Raw genomic sequence first — 21,968 nt, forward strand, 5'->3', positions numbered from 1 at the left:
TTTTTTTTTTTTTTTTTTTTCTAAGCTTTGTATATAAGGCCAAATAAATGATGTTTTTTGTTCCAAGTCACATTCTCAGTCTTGCCAGAGCTTTGAGTCCCATCAAGGCCTCACTCCTCAGGGAAACAGACGTAAAGTAGATTGCTTCTCCTTTGTTCTGACTAGATTATGCTCCAGTGAGAGCTAAGTGGCAAGAGCCTGGCTTGGGAGTCTCAGACTGAGGGTTCCCATGTGTAAGACACTTTGAGAGGAAAGCAGTGATTGTAACTTAGGGAGAGCCTAGTGTTACACTGCTTTTATGGCCTGGCTCTCTGGATAACTTGGAAGCAACTAAATGATCTATCTCCTTAGTAAGATCCATAATATTGCCTGTGGCCTATAATTAGATCTAAGGCATATTCATGCAGTGTTGGTTTTTAATGCTGATGCTATTTGTTACTCTACCCTGAGCTAAATCTCAGAATTTTTCAATCGAGGAACTAATAGGATAGAGAATTTTTTAGTAGCGTGGTGGTAATAAGTGTGTGGATGACTTTACTCCCTTATGAGTTAGGGTGGTTCTTTGTGGGGAGTAGGATGTAGGAGCTCCCACTATCAGAGGGGAGCCTATTGAGGTGGGCCTACTGGGGAACAAGATTCCCTTAGGTCCAGGAGCCTTCTGAACCAAATGTGTCCCTTTCAGCCAGAGCCTTTCCACCTTGGCTTTAATCGAGGAGTTCCTAGGCAAACGAGAAGCGCCCTGTCTACCTGGTGCTGAAGGGCAAGGAGTACAGAAGTGGGTTCGAAATGTCAGCTACTTCCGTGAGTTCATTGCTGCTTTCTTCCTGGAGCCTTGGCAAGGTCTGCCTAAGAGTTTCCTTTCCCTCTCTCTCTTCCTCTCTTCTCCTACTCCATTCACCATCACATGAACAAGAATATCTGTGATTGACTAAGGAGCAGAGAGACACTAAGAGTGAGCTGCTTTGTGTGAGGCATTGTCCTGGGCTGGGGAGCTTAAGCCAGATAGGGGGAGTGCAGAGATGTAGAAGACATATGCCTTGTCATCATCTGAGGTGCAGCAACTCAAGGACAGATCCAAAGTAGCACTGATTGATTGCCCTCATGGGGGTTCTAAGGAGGACAGAATCATCATGGTGAGGATAGTTGGAGAAGGCTTCCTGGAGGAGGTGGAACTTGCACTAGACTTGCAGAGATGGGGAGAATTTGAATATACAGAGCTGATGTGGCCCAGAGATCATCTTAGGCAGAAGGAACAAAGTGAACACAGCCTAGATCATGTATTCAAATTGGGGGAGATGATGTCCCTAAGGGGATGAAAATTGGTTCTCGAGGAGACAAAAAATCTTAACTTTTTAAAAGTATAAAGCACAAATATGTATATAATGAATAAACATATACAGTATATCTGTGGTGTTAAAATTTTATGGAGGGCATGGTGATTGGGAAAAAATGTGTAAAAACCTCCTTAATGGGGTGGTAATGAAAAAAAAAGTTGAGAAATATTGACTTCAGAGACTTATTGACCAGATATTGACATTTGGGCCAGTTAATTCTTTGCTGTAGGGGGCTGTCCTTTGCATTGTAGGATGTTTAGCAGCATCTCTGTTCTCTACTCACTAGATGGCAGTAGCATCCACACCATTATAACAACCCAGACCGTCTCCAAACATTGCCAAATGTTCCCTGTGGAGTAGTAGGGTGGGGAAATAATCTTGTTGAGAAGCCCTGGCCTAGAGGAAAGATTTAGAGAAATGGAGGTTCAGGGGGTGGTGATGAGACTCCAGCACAGGAGCTAGCCTGGATCCTTGTGTTGACTATAGGCTTGCTCAGTGAGTCAGTGCTGAGCTTTTTTGTGCTTGGAAATTGTGGGAACTCAAGTTCAAAGGTAGATTGAGGTGGTGATTGAGGGAGCCTCTAATACCAGGCAATTAAACTGATGCTTCCTACATTGGTAGTAATTCAGTTCTCCATGTAGTATTTCATACCCTTAGCTTTGCCCTTTTCTCTGCTTTACTATAGGTGGCAAATGTCGCCCCTCTTCCCTTATTCATGCTTCTTAACTGAAGCTTACCTTTTCTCTTTCTTTTGAGCTTCCCTCTTTTCACTCATATGTCCCATCCCACTGCTCCAGTTCTATTTTTTTTATGTCTCCTTCGAGCAACTTCTTAGCCTTAGGAGCTTGTTAACAATGTGGATTCCTGCGTGGGGGAGGAACATCGTCCATATCAAAACACAAAACCCTTGGTCCTTTTGCAGTCACTAAGATTCACAGGACTGAGCCAGAGCAGTTACCTTAAGCCAGTGTTTACCAGGCTTCCTTAACTAGGGTGATTCTTTTGCACTCTGAAGTCTAGGAACCTTGGCCTTAGAATTGACCCAAGATACTAAAGGGAAAAACACAGTTTATAGTCTTTGTTGCACATGTGAATCACTTGGGGGTATTTTAAAATTACAGATGCCTGGGTCTCATGGTAGATCCCCATGGAATGTCCAGGGTGTGGAATCTGAGCACTGTAGTGTGTGTTCGTTTTGTTTTAAACACGTTTGCCCATTGATTTTGCTGTATACCACTGCCCTCATCTGTCCATTTCTTGTGTAATTCCTTCTGTCCTAGGGCTAGATGGTAGCACCCCTGCCTTTGAGAGGGAGCGGCTCATTAATCAGTTCAATGATCCCAGCAACCTCACCACCTGGCTGTTCCTTCTCTCCACAAGGTGAGTGGATCCTGAGAGGGGAGGTCAGAGAACTGCATTCAGGGCATTTGGCTACATGGGCAGGTACCACAAAGGCTTGTCCAAGTTCTGTCAGAAGAGATCTCCTCAGGTTTGTGACTTGTTCTTGAGGTCAGAGAGGGGACCCCAGAAAGAAATTGTGTTAGAAGGGCAATTATGATAGTGTCATGAATTTCTTTGAGACCTTCATTCACAATGGTCATAATTATCTTTTCTCTCAGGACGGTTCTGAGGCTTAGATGATGTGATGAATGTGAAAGTGCTTTAATACGTAGAAAGTGTAATATAACTGTAAAAGGCTGATGGCATTATTTGTCTTATGCCAAGCGACTTGAAGCCTGTGCTGCCTTCTGCCATCAGAATGCCCTCGATAGGTTATGAACCAGTCATTCTCCTAAGCTGTTAGACTAAACACATCAGAAACATTGGTACGCAGACATTTCCCCTCACCCAGTGACATCACTCTGGGGCCAAGATATGGGCCTTTACTCATCACAGAGGGATGGGAGGGTGGGTATTCTTTCTGAGCTGGTAGGTACTTCCATGTTGGACTTTCAGGGCATACTTTTCAGTGCTTGAGGAATGCACTGTTCATTAGCAGAATCATTCAATATATTCTGCTTAGGATAAAGAGAATAATATCGGGGTAGGAGTCACAGAGGGTAAAATCAATTTGAAAACTATCTTTAAAACTAAAGGTTCTGTGATTATTGGCTTGTGTTTTAAAGGGCTGGGTGCTTGGGCGTGAATCTGATTGGTGCCAACCGAGTGGTGGTGTTTGATGCTTCCTGGAACCCTTGCCATGATGCTCAGGCAGTATGTCGGGTATACCGTTATGGCCAGAAAAAGCCCTGTCACATCTATCGCCTTGTGGCTGATTTCACCCTCGAAAAGAAGATCTATGACCGTCAGATTTCCAAGCAGGGCATGTCAGGTGGGCCATCTTCCAGGCTCAGATGAGGCACATTTATACAGGCTACCACTCTAATTGTATCAAGAGTGGGAGGGGAGGGGGGCAGGATGTGGAAACACAGACAGGCTTTCAGTCATAGAAAGCTAGCACTTCCTTCCATCTCATTCTGATTCAAATAATTGCTTAAGAGGGAATTTACCTCAAATTGTTGAAGATGGGTTTAATGATAAGAGCTGAGCTGGTTATGCAATTTTCTCTTAACATATTTCTGTTTCATGAGGGCCTCAGACCTGCTGTTTGACTTTCAGATATGGGGTGGCCTGAGATGGTTTAGATATTGGTGACAATTATGCCACCCACAACCTTTCTTCCAATATTTGTAGCTGTGCTTTTGCAGTTTTCTTTGCTGTGAACTGACTTTCTCCATGTCTTCTCCCTTCTAGATAGGGTCGTAGATGATCTCAATCCAATGCTGAACTTTACTCGAAAGGAGGTGGAGAACCTACTGCACTTTGTTGAGAAGGAGCCAGCTCCCCAAGCATCCTTGAACATAAAGGGGATCAAGGAGCCAGTCCTGCAACTTGCCTGTCTGAAATACCCTCACCTCATCACCAAGGTAAGACCCTGGTATGCATGTGTCCCAGTACTGCACTCTCCACTGAGGGAGGCTTGTCTGACAAGCTTGTTTCCTTCATCCAAAGTTTTGTTTCATGCAGACGACTTGAATTCATCTGCTTCTTTTCCTTGCCCCAGACAGTCCCCCACCCCTCTCCAAACCACCTGTCCTATCCTAGTCTCATCCTAGGAGTGTGAGCTCAGTCATGAGAATAATTTGGCCGTTGTGAGTTTTCCTAGCAGAAAGAGAGGGGGGAAAGTTCTGAAAATATAGTCTGGTAATTCTCTGAACTCTCCCATTCTTTTGATATGGAAGGCAGACTTAGGTTGTCCAAAGCTGGTGCTAGTTTAGAGTTGAGAATTTCTGCTGCTGACAGGAAGACAATAAACCCACCTGTGTGTCTGTGAGCAGGCTCTTTGCTAAGTACTGGAGACAGCCAGCCATTTCTTGGTTTCAAAGTAAGGCTTATTGTACGTCACAAAGACTGGTAATTAAATCAACATCCTCCTGTGTCCCCAGGAGCCTTTTGAGCATGAGTCATTGCTCCTTAACCGAAAGGATCACAAGCTGACCAAAGCTGAGAAAAAAGCAGCAAAGAAAAGCTACGAGGAAGACAAACGTACATCGGTCCCCTACACCCGCCCATCATATGCGCAGTATTACCCCGCCAGTGACCAGAGCCTGACCAGCATCCCTGCCTTCAGTCAGAGAAACTGGTGAGTCACTGAAAAGGGAGGAAGGTTTGCTGCTGGGCCAGGGCCAAGCCTTTCAACTGGTTCCTTTTTTAAATAAAGGGAGACCCTACAACTTGCTCTTTGGCTGCTGTGAACTGAGAGGTTCTGCTCTTGGATGAGGTGCTGAAGCCGTTCAGCAGCACTGGTGTTTTAAGCAGCTCTGGCTGGAAGAGTCAGCTGCTGGGCTTGTGACTCAGGAGAGTCCCTCTGGACTCCCGAGGAGATGCAGCTTCCCATAACACAAATGCCCAGCCCTCCCACACAGCTGCTTTCCTATCTGCAGCACCTTGGTGCTAGCCCTCACTTAGCAGTGAAGTTCAAGAGTGAAGGCCAGGTCTTCTGTGGGTCTTGGATTGCAGTCAGGGAATTCTGCTTCCACAGATTTCATTCTGTGTCCGCCTTATTCCTGAGCAAAAAATCTTTTTCTTGAGTACAGCTTCCAGAACTATTAAGAATAGGAACAGCATGGAAGCCAACTGCTAGGTGGGAGAAAAGCTCTTTGTAGGAAATTATAGAATAGTTATCTCTGTTTTTTTTTCCTCATTACAAGACAAAGTGCCTCATAGCCTTTATCAGATCAGCTTCCTGATTGCCTGGTTTGCATTTTTACATTATTTGATTATCTTGAATTAAAGATAATTCTTTTGAGAGGGATAGATTTAAGAATTGTTTCTTTTGACTATTCCATGTTTTAAAAAAAATAAACTTGTCAAATGAACTGAAGCCATGTAAGATTTTATGTAAGACTAAATTTTGGTGAGTAAATTTGCTACTTTTTATGTATAAGATGCTTTCAAGTAGAAAATTGCCATGTTTCAAATCCTTCAAACTTTATTTCTGTGTCATTTTCCAAGATACTGTTGCCTGAGTATGTTCTCCTCTCGTCCTCTACCGCTTTTATCTCTTTTCTGGGCTTTTCCTTGTAATAGCAGGAAGGGACTAAGTCTGAACCCAGTAGGAGAAAAGCCATATGGAGGGAAGATGTGACAAATGAGCTGGGCTGTGAGGAGATTTCAGCTCCTTTTCTGGCCCAACTCTGGCCCTGTGGGAGGCATTGGCCTCTCACAGCATTTGATGAGCCATCCCATGATCCTGCTGATTCCTTATCTTGTCTGGGTACATGTGAGGAGGACTTTCCTCCCAAATTCCTAGCCTTAGCCCCTGCAGAGTATGGGGCTTAGGCTAGATTCCTGTTACCCTTCTGACTTCTTATCCTGAGAAGAGTCCCATTGACATCTGAGCAGAGCCCCCAGCTCCTGCATAGCCACCCTGGGCAGGCATTGTGGAAGTGGGTCTCAGATCCTGGTGAGCTTGCCGTGCTACCTGGCCTATCTCGGAATGATGGCATCCACAGGGCCCCAGGGGTTGACCAAAGGCAACCTGAGAGCAGTGTGACTGAGGAGACATGCAGACCTACTCCAGGCAGGAATGGACTAAGTCTGAACCCAGTAGGAGAAAAGCCATATGGAGGGAAGATGTGACAAATGAGCTGGGCTGTGAGGAGATTTCAGCTCCTTTTCTGGCCCAACTCTGGCCCTGTGGGAGGCATTGGCCTCTCACAGCATTTGATGAGCCATCCCATGATCCTGCTGATTCCTTATCTTGTCTGGGTACATGTGAGGAGGACTTTCCTCCCAAATTCCTAGCCTTAGCCCCTGCAGAGTATGGGGCTTAGGCTAGATTCCTGTTACCCTTCTGACTTCTTATCCTGAGAAGAGTCCCATTGACATCTGAGCAGAGCCCCCAGCTCCTGCATAGCCACCCTGGGCAGGCATTGTGGAAGTGGGTCTCAGATCCTGGTGAGCTTGCCGTGCTACCTGGCCTATCTCGGAATGATGGCATCCACAGGGCCCCAGGGGTTGACCAAAGGCAACCTGAGAGCAGTGTGACTGAGGAGACATGCAGACCTACTCCAGCAGCAGTGGTGTGTTCTTTTATGTGCCAGTCTTCAGTCAGATGAGGAAGAGCATACCAGTCCAAGAGGCTCTCTTTCTCTGAACTAAAGACCAAAGATGCAGACTTCAGAAAGCTTAGAGACAGGGGCTTTATTTCAGAAACCTTAAATAAGGAGTAGCTTTCTCAAGGTACCAACATCCAGTTGAAAGGAAGGTGAAAAGTGAGGAATGCATCATTGACCACAGAATAACATTTTGGCACTTTGGTATTAAGAGATGCACAACCGGTACTCAGGCTGGCCATGGCTCTGTGCCATGTAGAAGCCCAACTTCTGTGCACGGTGTTTTGCCTGCTGCTGCTTTTGTGGTGGCTGTGACTATAGGGGCACTTTGAGGATTGGCCCTGGGAGAAGTCCATTGAAAAGTAACTCAGAGGAGAGAGGTGTCTGCATTACTTATTGAAACTTGAGGTTTCAGAGGGTAATGATGGTTAAAGTTGAATAGATGGTCTCAAGATCACCAGAACATGTGACATCACATGGCCCTATTTTCTTGGGTTAGTGGGAAAATTCCACCCATTTATCTTCAAATTAGTATGCACTGTGTTCTGAAGAACTTCCCCCCACTTAATGCCTCTGTGCCTCTACCTGACTTCCAAGGACGAATTCCTTCGAAGGACGAATTCCTAATGTATGTAGACAGTCCAGATTCTAGAGGAGCAGATGTCACCTCACATTTCCAAGAAGGCATTATTCCACTGACATTGATTCTTCTTAGACTCTGAGAGGCTTTATCCCTTGCTGTCTCTGTCTCCTCTCTGTCTCAGCCCTGCCTCTAGTCTCCTTTTGAATTTACCATACCCTGCAGGTTCTTCTGATCCTTCTCTCAGCAGCATCTGAGGCTGTAGAATGGGCAAGTCTGGAGAGGCTCAGCAGTCTTTGCAGAAAGATAAGTAAAGGCTGTTCTGCCAAACTTCCTTAGTGTGCTTCTCTTTCTCTCCTAGGCAGCCAACACTGAAGAGTGATGAGAAGCCTGTGGCCAGTGTTCGTCCTGTACAGTCCACCCCAATCCCCATGATGCCACGGCATGTCCCACTGGGAGGTAGTGTAAGCTCTGCCTCCAGCACAAATCCAGCTATGAACTTCCCAATCAACTACCTGCAACGTGCGGGAGTCCTTGTGCAGAAGGTGGTCACCACAACAGGTTGGGAGCTCCTGAGTTCTCTTCCAGGGTGCTGTCCCTTTTAAAATTACTTTGTTCATTCAGGAAGTATTTATTAAACAATGTTTGCATTCTAGGCCATGCTACATTGGCACTCTAGGTAAAAATAGAGAAGGCAGCAGTCCCTGATCTTGAAGAATTTGCATCCTAATGAAATGTCTTAAGAATAGCAACACGGAACTGGGTTTTCTTGAATGTGGTGGGTGGGATGGACTCTGAACACTGCAGAGATTGTGGAAATGTCACTGGACATAGGGTTGGTCTTCAGAGAGAGGTGTGAATGTGTTGAGTCCTGCCTGACTTGTAGGGTCAGGTGGGTATGAAGGACAGCTCTCAACCTCTTTAGTTAAAAGACCTAAATGTCGCTTGCTTCTTTCTTTGTAAGTTTAATGTAGATCGAGCATGATGGGCCAGTGGTAGGAGTTGGGCAGCCCATCCGTCCCTGCAATTGATTCTGTGGTTCAGGGTAATTGGGAAGGAAAGCATTTCATGATGTTGTTTTTCATCTTGTTATCTAGAAATACTCATAATACATTTTCATGAAAACATCTTAATTGGTTTTTTTGAGTATGAAAATAATAGCTGTTCATTGTAAAAAAAAAAAAAATTTGAAACAAATTAAAAACAAAGAGAGAGGCTCTCAGGACTTCCCTGGTGGTCCAGTGGTTAAAACTCCACGCTTCCACTGCAGGGGGTGTGGTTTCAATCCCTGGTCGGGGAACTAAGATCCCACATGCCCTGCGGCACAGCCAAAAAAAAGAGAGAGCCTCTCATAATCCTGTTTCTCTGCTGATTCTTGAAAATGCTCTTTCTCTTCATAGTGACAGGAGCAGCAGATACATGCAAATAGCTTAGGGAGGGAGAAACAAAAATAGAAATAAACATTTGAACTGAAACTTTTTCTAAACCAAAAACTCTATGATTTTTAAATTAAATCAAGGAAAATTGATCAGAAAGATGATCAGATTTCTAAAAAGTTTCTTGTTTTCACAGTATTCTTTGTTTAGACAGTTGTGAGAGGCCCTGCTGGTTTCACCTTCCTTGGTTCTGACCTCTGCTCCACTGAGACGCTTTAGGGAAACCATTGAGGAACAGGGGTGGATGTGGACTTTGCATTTTATTTCCCTCCTTCAGTCAGGCCCCTTGTAATCTAAATCTGAGGTCTGTTGTCTCCACTAGATATTGTTATTCCTGGACTCAACAGCTCCACAGACGTACAGGCAAGAATTAATGCTGGTGAGAGCATCCACATCATCCGTGGGACAAAAGGTGAGAGCCTGACCAAAGGGCTTATTCCCTACCTTTGGTTGAGAGTGGTGGGCTGGCAAGCAAAATAAATACATATGGTTTGAGCTAGAGAGAAGATAGGAATCATCCTATAGGAGTGTAACATGTGGGGGAAACATGAGAAAATGACATTTCTAGGAGCTTAGCCGAGTTGGGGTGGGCTCAAAGGATATCTGTCAGTGGCTTAAAAGAAAGGTGTTAGGGTCCCTGCATTCCTATATTTTGCCATCGTTTTTATGGAGAATCTTGGAGTGGGTTTGGATATACACAGTGTTTTGTATTGGTCTCAGCCTATCGATAGTATCGGCTAGGAATGCCTGGGGCACTCATCCAGTCCTGCAGTACTTGTGGCAAGCCCCCACATACATTTCCCCAGAGCCAGTGTTGTGGCTAGACCAGCCCTTGTTGTTCTTATTATGATTGCAGGATGCACCTCAGCAACAATCATCAAGGAACTTTGAAAAAACAAGGTTTACTACTCACAGGTCCTGTAGGGTACATGGCACACTCAAGGGCCACACAGGAAGGTTGTGGGGAGAGAGAGAGAGAAAGAGATTGTGGACCTGGGTCTCTGTCTTTATTAGGGTCCAAGAGTGGGGTGGCCAGGGTTTCGCAGGTTCACTCTTTATTGGTGAATTTATTTATTTATATTTTTGGCCACGCCGTGCAGCTCGTGGGATCTTAATTCCGCAACCAGGGATCAAACTTGTTCCCCCTGCAGTGGAAGCACAGAGTCCTAACCACTGAACCACCAGGGAAGTCCTTTTATTGGTGAATGTAAAACATAAGAATGGGAATTAGTGTGTGGGAAGGGAAGAGCGCGCTCACTCAAGGTTTAGTTACCTAGGTTACCTCAGGCTTTCTAAAAAGGAACTTTACAAGGGAGGGAGCAGCCTGGTTCCTTACCTAGTAGTTTAGCTAGTAGCTGTGCCATACAGCTGGCAGTTTGTTTACCCAAGATGGATGTCTTTGAAATGGATGTCTTAGCAATCAAAAGCTTAATGTCTAGCACTTACACTACACACAGGGAGGCCAGAATCAGAGGGAATGTGCTGTGGAATGGGTTATAAGCCAACATGTTTATTGTTGTGCCGTCTTACCTACTTGCTTAGAATGGGGTGGACGTCTCTGATTAGAAAATGTAGTGGGTGGATGAATAAGTATACCTGGGTTGCATGACAGAATTTTCCAGTGTGGCCATTTGAAAAGTCCACTGCCTCTGGCCTCCTTATGGAGTTCTCCAGATGAGATTGCTGGAGAAATCTGGGCTGGATGGTGTTAGGACACAGCTGAAGCCTATCTTTCATGTCAGCCTCTGCTGTGTGAGGCTCCCCGAGGGTCTTTGTTTAGTAAGGAGATTTTGCCCTAGCCTCTGTTGGGTTAAAGTACTTTTAGTTTCAGGGAAAAGATGCCATGAAATACATGACACCCAGAGAAGGTCATATGTAGCCCCCTTACTGGGTTCTTCCTGGCCTAGAGCAGGGGTATGCAAACTGTGGCCCACGGACCAAATCATGCCTGCTTCCTGTTACTGTACCTCTGAGCCAAGAATGGGTTTTACATTTTCAACCATTTTCAATTGGTTGAAAAAAAAAATCAAAAGTATAGAATTCTGTGACGTGAAAGCGATATGAAATTCACATTTCAGTGTCCATAAATAAAGACCTTTGGAGCACAGCCACACCCAGCTGTCATGTTACAGCAGCAGAGTAGTTGCAACAGAGACCTTATGGCTCACAGAGCCAAAAATATTTACTAACTGACCCTTTAATAAAAAGTTTTTTGACCTCTGGCCAAGAGGCAGCCCTACCAAGAGATAGATCAAATGACGTGCTCAAGACCAAGGAAAGGTTGACTAGTGCCGTGTGGGAATAGAATGCCCGTCTTGAATTATTCCTGCCAAGGGAGGGGTGTTATTGAGCAAATAAGGCTCCTTCCAGATCAAGAGGACCTGGGCCAGAACAGAAGGAGCCAATTTACTCTCTTTCACAGCACCCTATTTATTTCCTCCATTGCATTTAACCTTTCCTGATATTTTCTAGTATAATTGTCTATCTCCCCCTCTAGAGTTAAGCTCCGTGAGACAGGGCGCTTTTCTGTCTTGTGTACTTCAGTGTCTAGAACAGTGTCTGGTATATGGTAGTCACGCAGTCAGTGTTTGTGGAATAAGTGAGTAATATTGGGTCCACAGCTCAGTCATCCCACTCCTCATTTCAGGGATATTGAGAGAGGATGTGACACCAGTTTTATAGCTGTTTCTGAGCCCACAGTGCCTAGGCCTGGAGTTTCCCAGGGTTGGCTGTATTGCATGTCTGCTCCTAACAGTCTTCCTCATGTTTCTTCTTAGGGACATACATCCGTACCAGTGATGGGCGAATCTTTGCTGTCCGGGCGACTGGCAAACCAAAGGCCCCTGAAGATGGTCAGATGGCTGCCTCAGGTATAGTGGCTTCTACTTCCTGTTGACCTACATGGCATTTTTTTTTGGTTTGGTTTGTAATTTATTTTTTGAATAGATACTGTGTACATGGTTCACAATTCAAAGGGTACAAGAAGGGGTAAAGTGAAAAGTAAGTTTTTCTTCCCTCATGCTCCCAGCCATCCATTGCTCCTTCCTGGAGGTGCTACTCCTGTTTTGTTTTGTTTGTTTTATAGATTTATTTATTTTTATTTGTTTATTTTTGGCTGCGTTGGGTCTTTGTTTCTGCTCGCGGGCTTTCTCTAGTTGCAGCAAGTGGGAGCCACTCCTTGCCGTGGTGCATGGGCCCCTCATTGCAGTGGCCTCTCCCGTTGCAGAGCACGGGCTCGGTGCACAGGCCCCAGCAGTTGTGGCATGCAGGCTCAGCAGCTGTGGCCCTCGGGCTCCAGAGCACAGGCTCAGCAGTTGTGGCACACAGGCCTAGCTGCTCTGTGGCATGTGGAATCCTCCCAGACCAGGGCTTGAACCCGTGTTCCCTGCATTGGCAGGTGGATTCCCAACCACTGCGCCACCAGGGAAGTCCCTCCTGTTGTTGTTTTGTTTTGTTTTGTTTTAAAAGATATTCTGTACATATACATGGTACAGGGATATGTATGTGTGCACGTGTGTATCTGTGTATATTAAAAAAATGTATATATGTATATAACTTTTCTTTGTATTTTTAAAACAAATGCTAATTTACTGTAATATACTGTTTGATCTTTTCTTCATTCACTAGTGTATCTCAGTGCTTGTTCCTTATCCTTTCTTTAAATGTTCCTCAGTGAAGGTTTGCACAAGATGCAGTTAGATGGGTATAATACAGTGCGTTACCGAGTTCCCTGTCCCTGGACATTTAGATTGTTGTGCTCCACCATTACAGTACTGGTTCACAGTCATATGGGTGTATCTATAGGAAAAATTCCTAGAAGTGGGATTGCCAGATCAAAGAGTATATGTGTGGCACATTAACAATGTTAGGAACTCTTGCAAAAGTCCCCTCTGTGGGAGTGGTTCTCACTTATCCTCCCACCATGAGGTATGAGGGTATGAGAGCTAGATTGCTCTTGTTCCCAGCTTTTATCATGGAAATTGAGAGACATGCAGACAAGTTGAAAGAACAGCACTGTGAGCACCCATGTATCCTGCAGCTAGATCCAATGACTGTTATCATTCTCATAAACTTTCTTCTCTCTCCTCCTTCCTCTTATTTGAACTATTTGTAAGTTGAAGACATCATGTCATTTCATCCCTAAATATTTCAGCACACATTTGCTAAGATTAAGGACATACTCCTCCTAGTCACAAAACCATTATCGCACTAAAAAAAGTTAACATTTCCGTAATATTCCCTACTATTCAGGCCATTTCCAGATTTCCCAGTTGCCCCATGACCATGGATTTTGTTTTGTTTTTAACCAGGATGGACTGCTTTTTGAACTTCATTTTCCTCTTTTCTCCCATCCTGGTCACTGACCATCTTTGCCCCCAGAAGGAGTGTGACTAAAAGAATATCTTTCAGCATTTCTTATCCTTTATTTCATAGGATTCACCTTGGTGGAGTTTTTCAGGGAACTGGGGTTCAGAGAAGTTACATGTCTTTGCATGGATAGACTTGTTTCCTAGATCAAAGGACTTCTTTCTTTGTGATTGGGAAAAATTGACTGGGTGATGTTGTTTGCACATCAAACTATTTGAATTTGGGGGACCACAGGACAGGATTTTTTTTTTAATGGAATCTTGTCTTACACCCGCCTTCTCTCCCTGACCATTCTGGTTCTCAGTTACCTACATTTCGTCCCCAGGTTCCCAGGGGCCTTCTCTCGAGTCTACAAGCAACGGCAGACACAGTGCCTCATCACCCAAAGCCCCCGACCCTGAGGGGCTGGCCAGGCCTGTCTCTCCAGACAGCCCGGAGATCATCAGTGAGCTCCAGCAGTATGCAGATGTGGCTGCTGCCCGGGAATCCCGTCAGAGCTCCCCAAGCTCCAATGCTGCCCTGCCTGGCCCCCCAGCTCAACTTGTGGACAGCAGTGCTGTTCCTGGGACAGCTCTTGGGACTGAACCTAGACATGGGGGTCATTGCCTCAATAGTTCCCTCTTGGTGACCGGCCAGCCCTGTGGTGACAGGCACCCAGTGTTGGACTTAAGGGGCCACAAGCGAAAGTTGGCCACACCACCTGCTGCCCAGGAGTCAGCCCGCCGGCGGTCCAGGAAGGGCCATCTGCCAGCCCCCGTGCAGCCGTATGAACACGGGTATCCAGTTTCTGGCGGGTTTGCCATGCCACCCGTCTCCTTAAACCATAACCTCACCCCACCCTTCACCTCCCAGGCTGGGGAGAATTCCCTGTTTATGGGCAGTACCCCCTCCTACTACCAGCTGTCCAATTTGCTGGCAGATGCCCGCCTGGTGTTTCCAGTGACTACTGACCCTCTGGTGCCAGCAGGCCCCGTCAGTTCCTCTTCCACGGCTACCTCAGTCACTGCCAGCAACCCCTCCTTCATGCTCAACCCCTCTGTACCAGGGATACTACCCAGCTACTCACTCCCATTCTCACAGCCACTCCTGTCCGAGCCGAGGATGTTTGCGCCTTTTCCTTCCCCTGTCTTGCCCAGCAACCTTTCACGGGGCATGTCTGTCTACCCAGGCTACATATCTCCACATGCAGGCTACCCAGCTGGTGGCCTTCTCCGGTCCCAGGTGCCTCCATTTGACTCTCATGAGGTTGCTGAGGTGGGGTTCAGCTCCAATGATGATGAGGATAAGGACGATGATGTAATAGAGGTCACTGGGAAATAGCTGGGGAGCCCCTCTGCAGCTCACTCGGGGCCCCAGCAGGTTGCCCACCAAGATGGAAGGCAGCAATCTGGGCTTTCTGAGAATAGGGCACTTGGCAGGAGGGAAAAGGAAGAGGACAAAGAAGGGTGGTTGACCATAGGTGGCAGGGCTCTGTTGCTGTTTAACAAAAGAGGCAAAAATAATCCAACAGAGCAGCAATAGTGGGAAATCAGGGACCTAAAACAGGAATGGAGAGGCAGGGCAGTCTGCCTCTCTTCCTGCCTGCCTTGCTTATGCTGTCTGCTTGCTTGCTTGCCCATCTGAGGGTAGATGCTCACATCCCATTTCTGTCTTTGGGAACATTCTCTCCCGAGAGAGCTGCCTTACTGGGTGATTTAGCTTGGCCTGGAGAGGGAAGGGGAGGGAGGGAGGGTAAGAGAAGAAGGGTAGGCAGACTGAGATTCCACATGAAGTGGAATCCTTTTAGGGGGTGGGAAAGAAGCAGACCAGGTATGTGTGTGTGTGTGTGTGTGCCTGTGTGTGTGTGTTTATGTTTGTACTTACATGTATGTAACAGAGCAGGGGTGAAGGCGGGTGGGAAGGGAGGGAGGGAGGGACTAAGGGGGAAACTAAGAAATGAATTTATCTTTTGTAAAATGGAAATCAGAGTGTGGTGGTTCATGGCAACTATTAGTATGAACATCAGGGTGAGCCCAGGAGAAGAGCCATGGAAACCACAAGTTTCCTTCTACTTGGGTGAAGACAAGGCCCAGCTAACCCACGTCCCTGGTTATCAGAGCCAGACTTGTTTTTAAATTTGGGGGAAATTATTAGAGAAAATGGGCATTACCAATCTGTGTCTCTTTCCCCAGTGGCTGTCTCTGAGCAGATCTCCATTTCTGGGGTGTGAGATTGTCTGTATGCAGAGACTGGGAGGGAGAAGCATTGCAGTGTGTGAGTGGGAGGTCATGGAGTTGTGGCCAGAAAAAACATTCTTCACAAGGTTGGAACTGAGCCCCCAGCTGCCTGTTCTGGTGGCCTTTCCTTTTCCTTCTCCATTAGAGAGCTCCATGTTAATTTATTTCTTAAGGGCAATTATTTATTATTTGGACTTTTCATGTGTCTTGGTTCTTTTTTGGGGGGGTGGGAGGGGAGGTTAGGGTAAGGAGGGTAGGAGATGGGAAGGGAAATTTTAAGATATCTCAGACCCCATAGCTGCTGGTGAATAAATCCTGGGTAGATGGTGAATTGACCAAGGAAAGAAAGTTAGGCTTGACCAAGGTTTACACTAAACAACTATGTTTTCAGGAAATGGCCCCTCAGGAAGATCAGGGAATCCTGTGACTGGATAGTTAGTGATGGTGAGACTCATTCCACAGTGCTTGAAATTTAGGATCATGGAGTTTGCAATTGGGAAGTAAGTGACCCCAAATTTGGAGCTGTGTCCTCCTGGGATGATGACCTTAGGGACAGGCTCTCTATGCTGACTAGTGAAGCTGTGTATAGGTGGCTGCTGGGTTGAGGGAACAGACTGTTGATTTCCTATTGGGAAATGTCTTGGCTTCCTCAACCTATCGGATGATCATTGTGGGCCTGGTGTCTGCTACCTCCATCCTCTTTGAAGGAACATGGAGGAGCCCTTCCTCTGTAGGAGACTTAAATCGTCTTAAAAGAATACATCAGTCATTCTCGGTCTCCGCCAGGGGCGAGGGAGCGTCTAGGCATTAAGCATAAACACTGGTTGTCTTCATATTGCCTTTTTCCCCCCTGCTGCTAAGACCTTGCTGGGCAGTTCTTTATGATGAACAAACCCTGTCTGGCTTTAGAGCTTTACCACCTACCCATGGGTCCCTTCTCACTGGGCAGCTGCTGCACCTGCCTCTTCCAAGCCCTGGAGGCAACTTAGCCAGCTCACCCCTAGTAGTAGCTGCTTGCTCCTGCGACTCTTCTGACCAGCCTGTTTCCATTGTTGGGGAGTCTTAGCACACTCTGGCATATTATCCCCAGAGAATAGACAAGGAGATGGCTGATGGGTGTGTGTGTGTGTGTGTGTGTGTGTGTGTGTGTGTGTGTGTGTGTGTGTGTGTGTGTGTGTGCGCGCGCGCGCGCGCGCTGTTCAGAACACCAAAAGTGGAACTTAGGGAGCTTGCTTTCTGTATTTTCATAAGCACCCTGTCAGACACTTAACTCTCCTACTCATAGAAGCCTTAGACCTACAATTTAGCTATGCAAATTATTTTAATAATTTAAAAACAGCAGTTCCAACCAGTGCTTTCTCTTTCAGAGGCATCCCAAAAATGAATGATGAAGGGACTCAGTTGGAGTGGGCTCTCAGGTTGAGGCTGGTTAATGGGAGTAAGCTAGCCTGGATCTCTGATTTGCAGAGCACACTCACAACCTGGGTTACAACTGATGCCTCTAAGGCTCCGGAGCACTGGGATCCCAGAAATTGTGTGTGTGTGTGTGTGTGTGTGTGTGTGTGTGTGTGTGTAAGGAGGGATATTTCTATGTTCACCTCTAGGAAATCACAGCAGCAAGCTCTGAGAATCCAGAAACTATCCCAGCAAGGAACCGAAACCAGTCACTGGAGGGATGGGCTTTTGAAGGTACCGGGAAGTAATGGGTGTTCTGAGTGGCAGCATGTGCCTGCTCTCTACCCAATGGTTCCATGGGCTGGGTCTTGCTTCAACTCAGGAGAGGCCATAGTTTTGGGAGGCTGACCTGGCTAGACAAGATTTTCTTTGATATGTGCAGCTTATATTGTGTAAGGGGGTAGGGCTGGGATCATGGGAAATTAAGAGTGCTACTGGTTCCATAGTTTGTTTCGTTTTGTTTTTTTTTTATTGAACCTGAAAATACGCTGACTTTTCTGTCGTCTCTTTCTGTGTGCTGGTAGGCAAGCGTGCATGCACACCAAACGTAAGCATATGTGTGAGGGTAGCAGGAAATGTCTCAAGAGCCCAAGAGCCATGTTTTACAGTTTCTTTGATCAAAAACACTTGGTGTTGATGTCCACGCACCGTCCAGGCCTGAGTAAGGGAAGGATGGTGATAAGGGGGAGGGCAGAAGATCAGGTCTAGGTATCTTGCCTCGCTACTGTCTTCCATAGAATATTTTCAAGGGCCTTTCAAGCCCTATCTGTATGGTTTAGCCTAAATCCTCAGCCTAGGGAATATAGTACAATTTAATAATTCAGGATTACCATTTGTAATAATGCTTTATTCTCTTTTCTCAGTACCTTTGTAGATAAAAATTCAACAGAGACAGATTAGCCATTTAATTGAGAAAGTAAGTGAACCATGTTGGATCCAGATTTTCTTCAGATTAGATATCTGCAAAGTTTTCACCCCCTTGAGTTATGCTTCTTAAGCGTCTAAGCATCTATCTTAAGCATCTTTTGACTTAAGGATGTCTCTGGTCCTTGGAACTCTATTCCCTAGGAATTAGTGTGTGGAATCACTATATACTTGTGATTCACAACTGAATATGAAAATTTCCCACTCCAGGACATGAAGCAAATCGTTGGGGTAATATTTTGCTGATAGGTTGAAACACTCAACCAAACTTTAGCAGTCTGGGTAGGACTGTCACTCCCAAAGCACTCAGCAGAGCAAGGCTCTCTGCTTTTCTGTTCATGCCTGGCATTGCTCTGGAACTGAGTCCTCATCCCATGGGGAAGGTCTTCTGGGGCTTTACATTCCTTGTTCCTAGTGTTCCTGGCCATGACCCCCTTGTGCTTCCCAGTTCCCTGTGATTCCACAGAAGACCAGTCTCTCCTTTCTGAGCCATGGCCTCCTATGCACCCAACTCAGTGACTCTTCCCCCAACAAAACTCCTGAGAGAAGAGCTCCTTCCCCCATTAGTTCCCCAAGAGACTTTCTGGCCCTCTGCTGACTGTTCCCAAGAAATCCACACCTCAAGGTCTGCCTGAGAAGGTTATGCTCTCCATCAGTCACCTTCAGACTCTATTTCCCTCCTACTGACTCTCCTCTGCTGTCCTGTGTATTCCACTGTGACCCCTTAATGTCTGTTCTGTGCCACTGGCTTGGCCCTAGGCCTTTTATGAATACCCGAGTCGTACGACGAACTTCCTGAGCAGGCAGTGTCCAACTTCTTTGCTCTTCAGGGACCTTAGTCTGCTCCTTTCCTCTCTCAGAGGTCTATTTGATATAGTAATCTAGTGCATTGGAGAGAGGTAGCTAGACAGGCTGCAGAGTCTGTAAGGCTGAGGGCTGGGAGTGATTTGGGTACTCTCTGTTACCACTACTGGGATAATCAGAAAAGAGGGGACCTCATACTGTGACCTGACCCAGGGCCCTCCCCTGGAAGAGAGCTCAGCCCAGGTGTGTGTGTGTGTGTGTGTGTGTGTGTGTGTGTGTGGGGTGTGTGTGTGTGTGTGTGTGTGTGTGTGTGACAGTGTATGCATGCACACACATGCTCTTGTGCACATGGGTGTAAATTGTTATCTGGTTGTGTTACTCAGGGTGGGCTGGGGACTCACCAGAAGAATCCCCTCAGCCCACCCAAGACTGTTTTTTTCCTGTACCCTCTCCAGAGGGGTCGGGGAAGGGGGTCCAGGTGGGTTGAAGGGGTCACAATGGATAACCACTAAGGCCACACTGCTGCCAAGAGGAGTGGGGTGGGGGAGAGATGAGGTGGCCCCAGGGACCTGGCACCTGGCTTTGGTTTTCCATCTTCTTTCTTCAGGACACCCCCTGAGGCCTGGGACCTGCGCCTGGCTTTGAGGAACATCTGTAGCTGGGTGTTCCAGCTGCTGGTGTGATCATGGGCTTCCCTCCTCTCTCAGCAGGGCAGGTGCTCCTGCCCCAGAGACTGGGCAACTGGCTGTTTCTATGACGTATTTATTTTTACTTGTGTTTCATGTCACTTTTTTAAAAAAGCAAACAGAACAATTGTAAGTCAGTATAACTGCCTATCAGTTTATTTCTCTTTTTGTAAAATAAAATTTAAACTGAAGAAGGCAGTGTTGTTTGATCAGGGAATTGTCTGAACAGCTGTTTGGCTGGGTGGTGGTGAAAGGGATATAACTTAGAGCATAGTGGATGCTGAGATGGCACCTGTGAAGGTGGGGGGTGGGAACAGAGGGCAGACTGCTAGCAGGCTCTTTTTATGCAGTGGGGTTCATTAGGCATTTTCTGCCTTTGCTCACCTGAAGAGGACCGCATTTCCTGGCTCTAGAGGAAACAGCGGAGCTGACTCAGAGTGGCTTGAGGCTAGCTGGTCCCTCAGTCATGGCAAGTCCTGTAGGGGCAGCCCTAACTAGGCTGTGAGTGGCCAGGGATTGGGCACAGCATCAGTGCCTTCAGAGGGGGGGAGATGGCTGGTGGCAGGGTTTGCAGAGCATCTTACATTGCATGTGTGTTCTCCATTTGTCATCTGAATTAGAGGATGTAACCACTGCCTCAGAGAACTAACGAGGGCTTTGGAGCATGAAGAGGTAGGGAAGGAGGGGATGGTCTATGCTTTAGTTTCCCAAGTTTGGGGAAACATTCTCTGGAATTTACTAAGGGAGAGTTAAAGTGCTTCTGTAGGAATTCTTTGGACAGAGGAAGGCAGGAGGAGACAAAGGCCAAGTCTGGGCTCATGAGAGGAGAATATGTGCTATTGGGAGATAGGACTGGGAGTGGAACATGGGTGAGGCAGATGGCTCGGTGATCAGCTCTGCTCAGACTTGCTGCAAGGGGTAGTGGAAAGTGCCTGGGCTACTGCCTCCTGGTGGCTAGTGGAGGCCTTGCAGGGATCCGGTGGAGATCAGGGCTTGCTTAGTTGGGAACAGGCTGATGGCCTGCAGCCCCAGTCACAGGCCAACTTTACTTTCACCACAGAGGTGCTGAAGCTCGTAAGGCACACCCTGAACTCTGACGTGGGGCTCTGGAGTTCCCCAACCAAGCTAAAGGAAGTGAGCAGACAGGACAAGTTATGAAAGGGCAGCTCCAGACAAGTTTCGTGGGAGAAGCTCATAGCTTCTGAGAAGCAGAACTGACCATACAGAGGCTGTCTGTCTCTGAGGGTACTGGCCCTTCCTCGTCTCACAGGAAATGCTTCCAAGTGTATAGTCCTCTTGCCTGGAGCACCCAAAGGGTTTGATCACGTGCCTGATGTTCATCAGCAAAACAACTGCCACGACCCTGCCAGCCCAGCCCTGAGTGCCTCTGAGGAGTCAGCTACCCATTCCGCTAGTTGGCCCAGAGCCCTGTGGGTGAGGTTCAATCTTCCCTGCCTGTGGGCAGAACAAATGTGAAGCAGAAGGAAAGGAAACCAGCTACAAGTGCCTATGTGTGTCCAGTCTGCCCTTTGCTAGTACAGTAATGGGATCCACAAAAAGATGATTCACCTCCCAAACATCAATCCTCTATGTGAGGAGCACCAAAGTAGCACTTGGCCCCGCCTGTCTTGTAGCCAATCTTACGAGCATAGTTGTCACCTCCCCCAGCCCCTCCACTGCAAGACTGGGCCTCTCGAGAGGGTGAGGTTTTATCTTTGGGGCCCGAGAAGAGTGCTTTGCTGTTTCTAGATCCTCAGAAATACGAGCTGAAGATTGAACCTGTCTTCAACGAACTTACAGTTGACTTGGGGGGTTATCTAGAATACTTAAGCTAGAAGGGCAGACCTGCCTCCCACAGCCACGTCTAGGGCACTGAGGGAGGAGCCTGGAAGGGGGCGTTTCCCCGGTGAGCTCCAGGAGGGCGGGGCCTTGGTTTTGTTCACTTGGTATCCGCAGCCCCTAGAACTGTACTAGCAGGGAGCGGTACTCAATAAATGTTGGATGGATGAATAATCACCCCTGTGCTCCGTTTGGGGGGGGGGGAGGGGGGAGGTAAGGGTGGAGTGTTGGAGGTAGGAAGCTGTTATTTGCGCTGTCCGGAGATTGGATCCCGCTTCTTCCCTGAGCCTCAGCTGTAAAACGGGAGCAAGTGGCCATGCCTTGCCCGGTTCCCAGGTCTGTCGCGAAGCCTCAGTGAGCGAAAGCAGTAACTAGGGTGGTACAAATGCCAGACTTTTACTGCCGTGCTGCACTTCCCAAGCCTCTTCAAACGATCCTCTCCGGTGCCGCCTTCCGGGACCCCACACTGCCTCTCTACTTCCCCTCATGCCTGGGGTGCTCTCGACAACCCAGAAGTTAAGAGGTGTTCCTAAATCACCATCTGCAACCCAGTAGTTTGTGGGAGGCACGAGGGTACGGGGCGGACTCGGCCCCTGAAAGGCTCGGCCCCTAACAGGCTCACGTTTGTTGCCCTGGATACGGGGGCCGGGGCAGGCCCCTGCCCATCGGGTCCCGCGCGCACGCGCCCACGGCCACGGCCACGTCCTG

The 21,968-nt window shown here is 47.2% G+C and overlaps 1 protein-coding gene across 2 annotated transcripts in view; it reads left to right on the top strand.

Annotated features, from left to right (window-relative positions):
* Positions 1-14,835, top strand: part of RAD54L2 (RAD54 like 2) — an 89,122-nt gene extending 74,287 nt beyond the window's left edge. The window contains exons 14-22 of one of the 2 annotated variants that reach the window (XM_007451824.1): positions 683-801; positions 2,615-2,714; positions 3,461-3,666; positions 4,089-4,261; positions 4,781-4,977; positions 7,894-8,093; positions 9,291-9,380; positions 11,746-11,838; positions 13,662-14,835. In XM_007451824.1, coding sequence (XP_007451886.1) covers positions 683-801; positions 2,615-2,714; positions 3,461-3,666; positions 4,089-4,261; positions 4,781-4,977; positions 7,894-8,093; positions 9,291-9,380; positions 11,746-11,838; positions 13,662-14,656 — 2,173 coding nt within the window. In that variant the 3' untranslated portion in view covers positions 14,657-14,835. The remainder of the gene's footprint in view (positions 1-682; positions 802-2,614; positions 2,715-3,460; positions 3,667-4,088; positions 4,262-4,780; positions 4,978-7,893; positions 8,094-9,290; positions 9,381-11,745; positions 11,839-13,661) is intronic. The other variant, XM_007451825.1, reaches the window with a different exon arrangement.
* The last annotated feature ends 7,133 nt before the right edge of the window (positions 14,836-21,968 follow it).

Source organism: Lipotes vexillifer, unplaced genomic scaffold (assembly GCF_000442215.2).
Source record: "Lipotes vexillifer unplaced genomic scaffold, Lipotes_vexillifer_v1.1 scaffold500, whole genome shotgun sequence".
Lineage (NCBI taxonomy): Eukaryota > Metazoa > Chordata > Mammalia > Artiodactyla > Lipotidae > Lipotes > Lipotes vexillifer.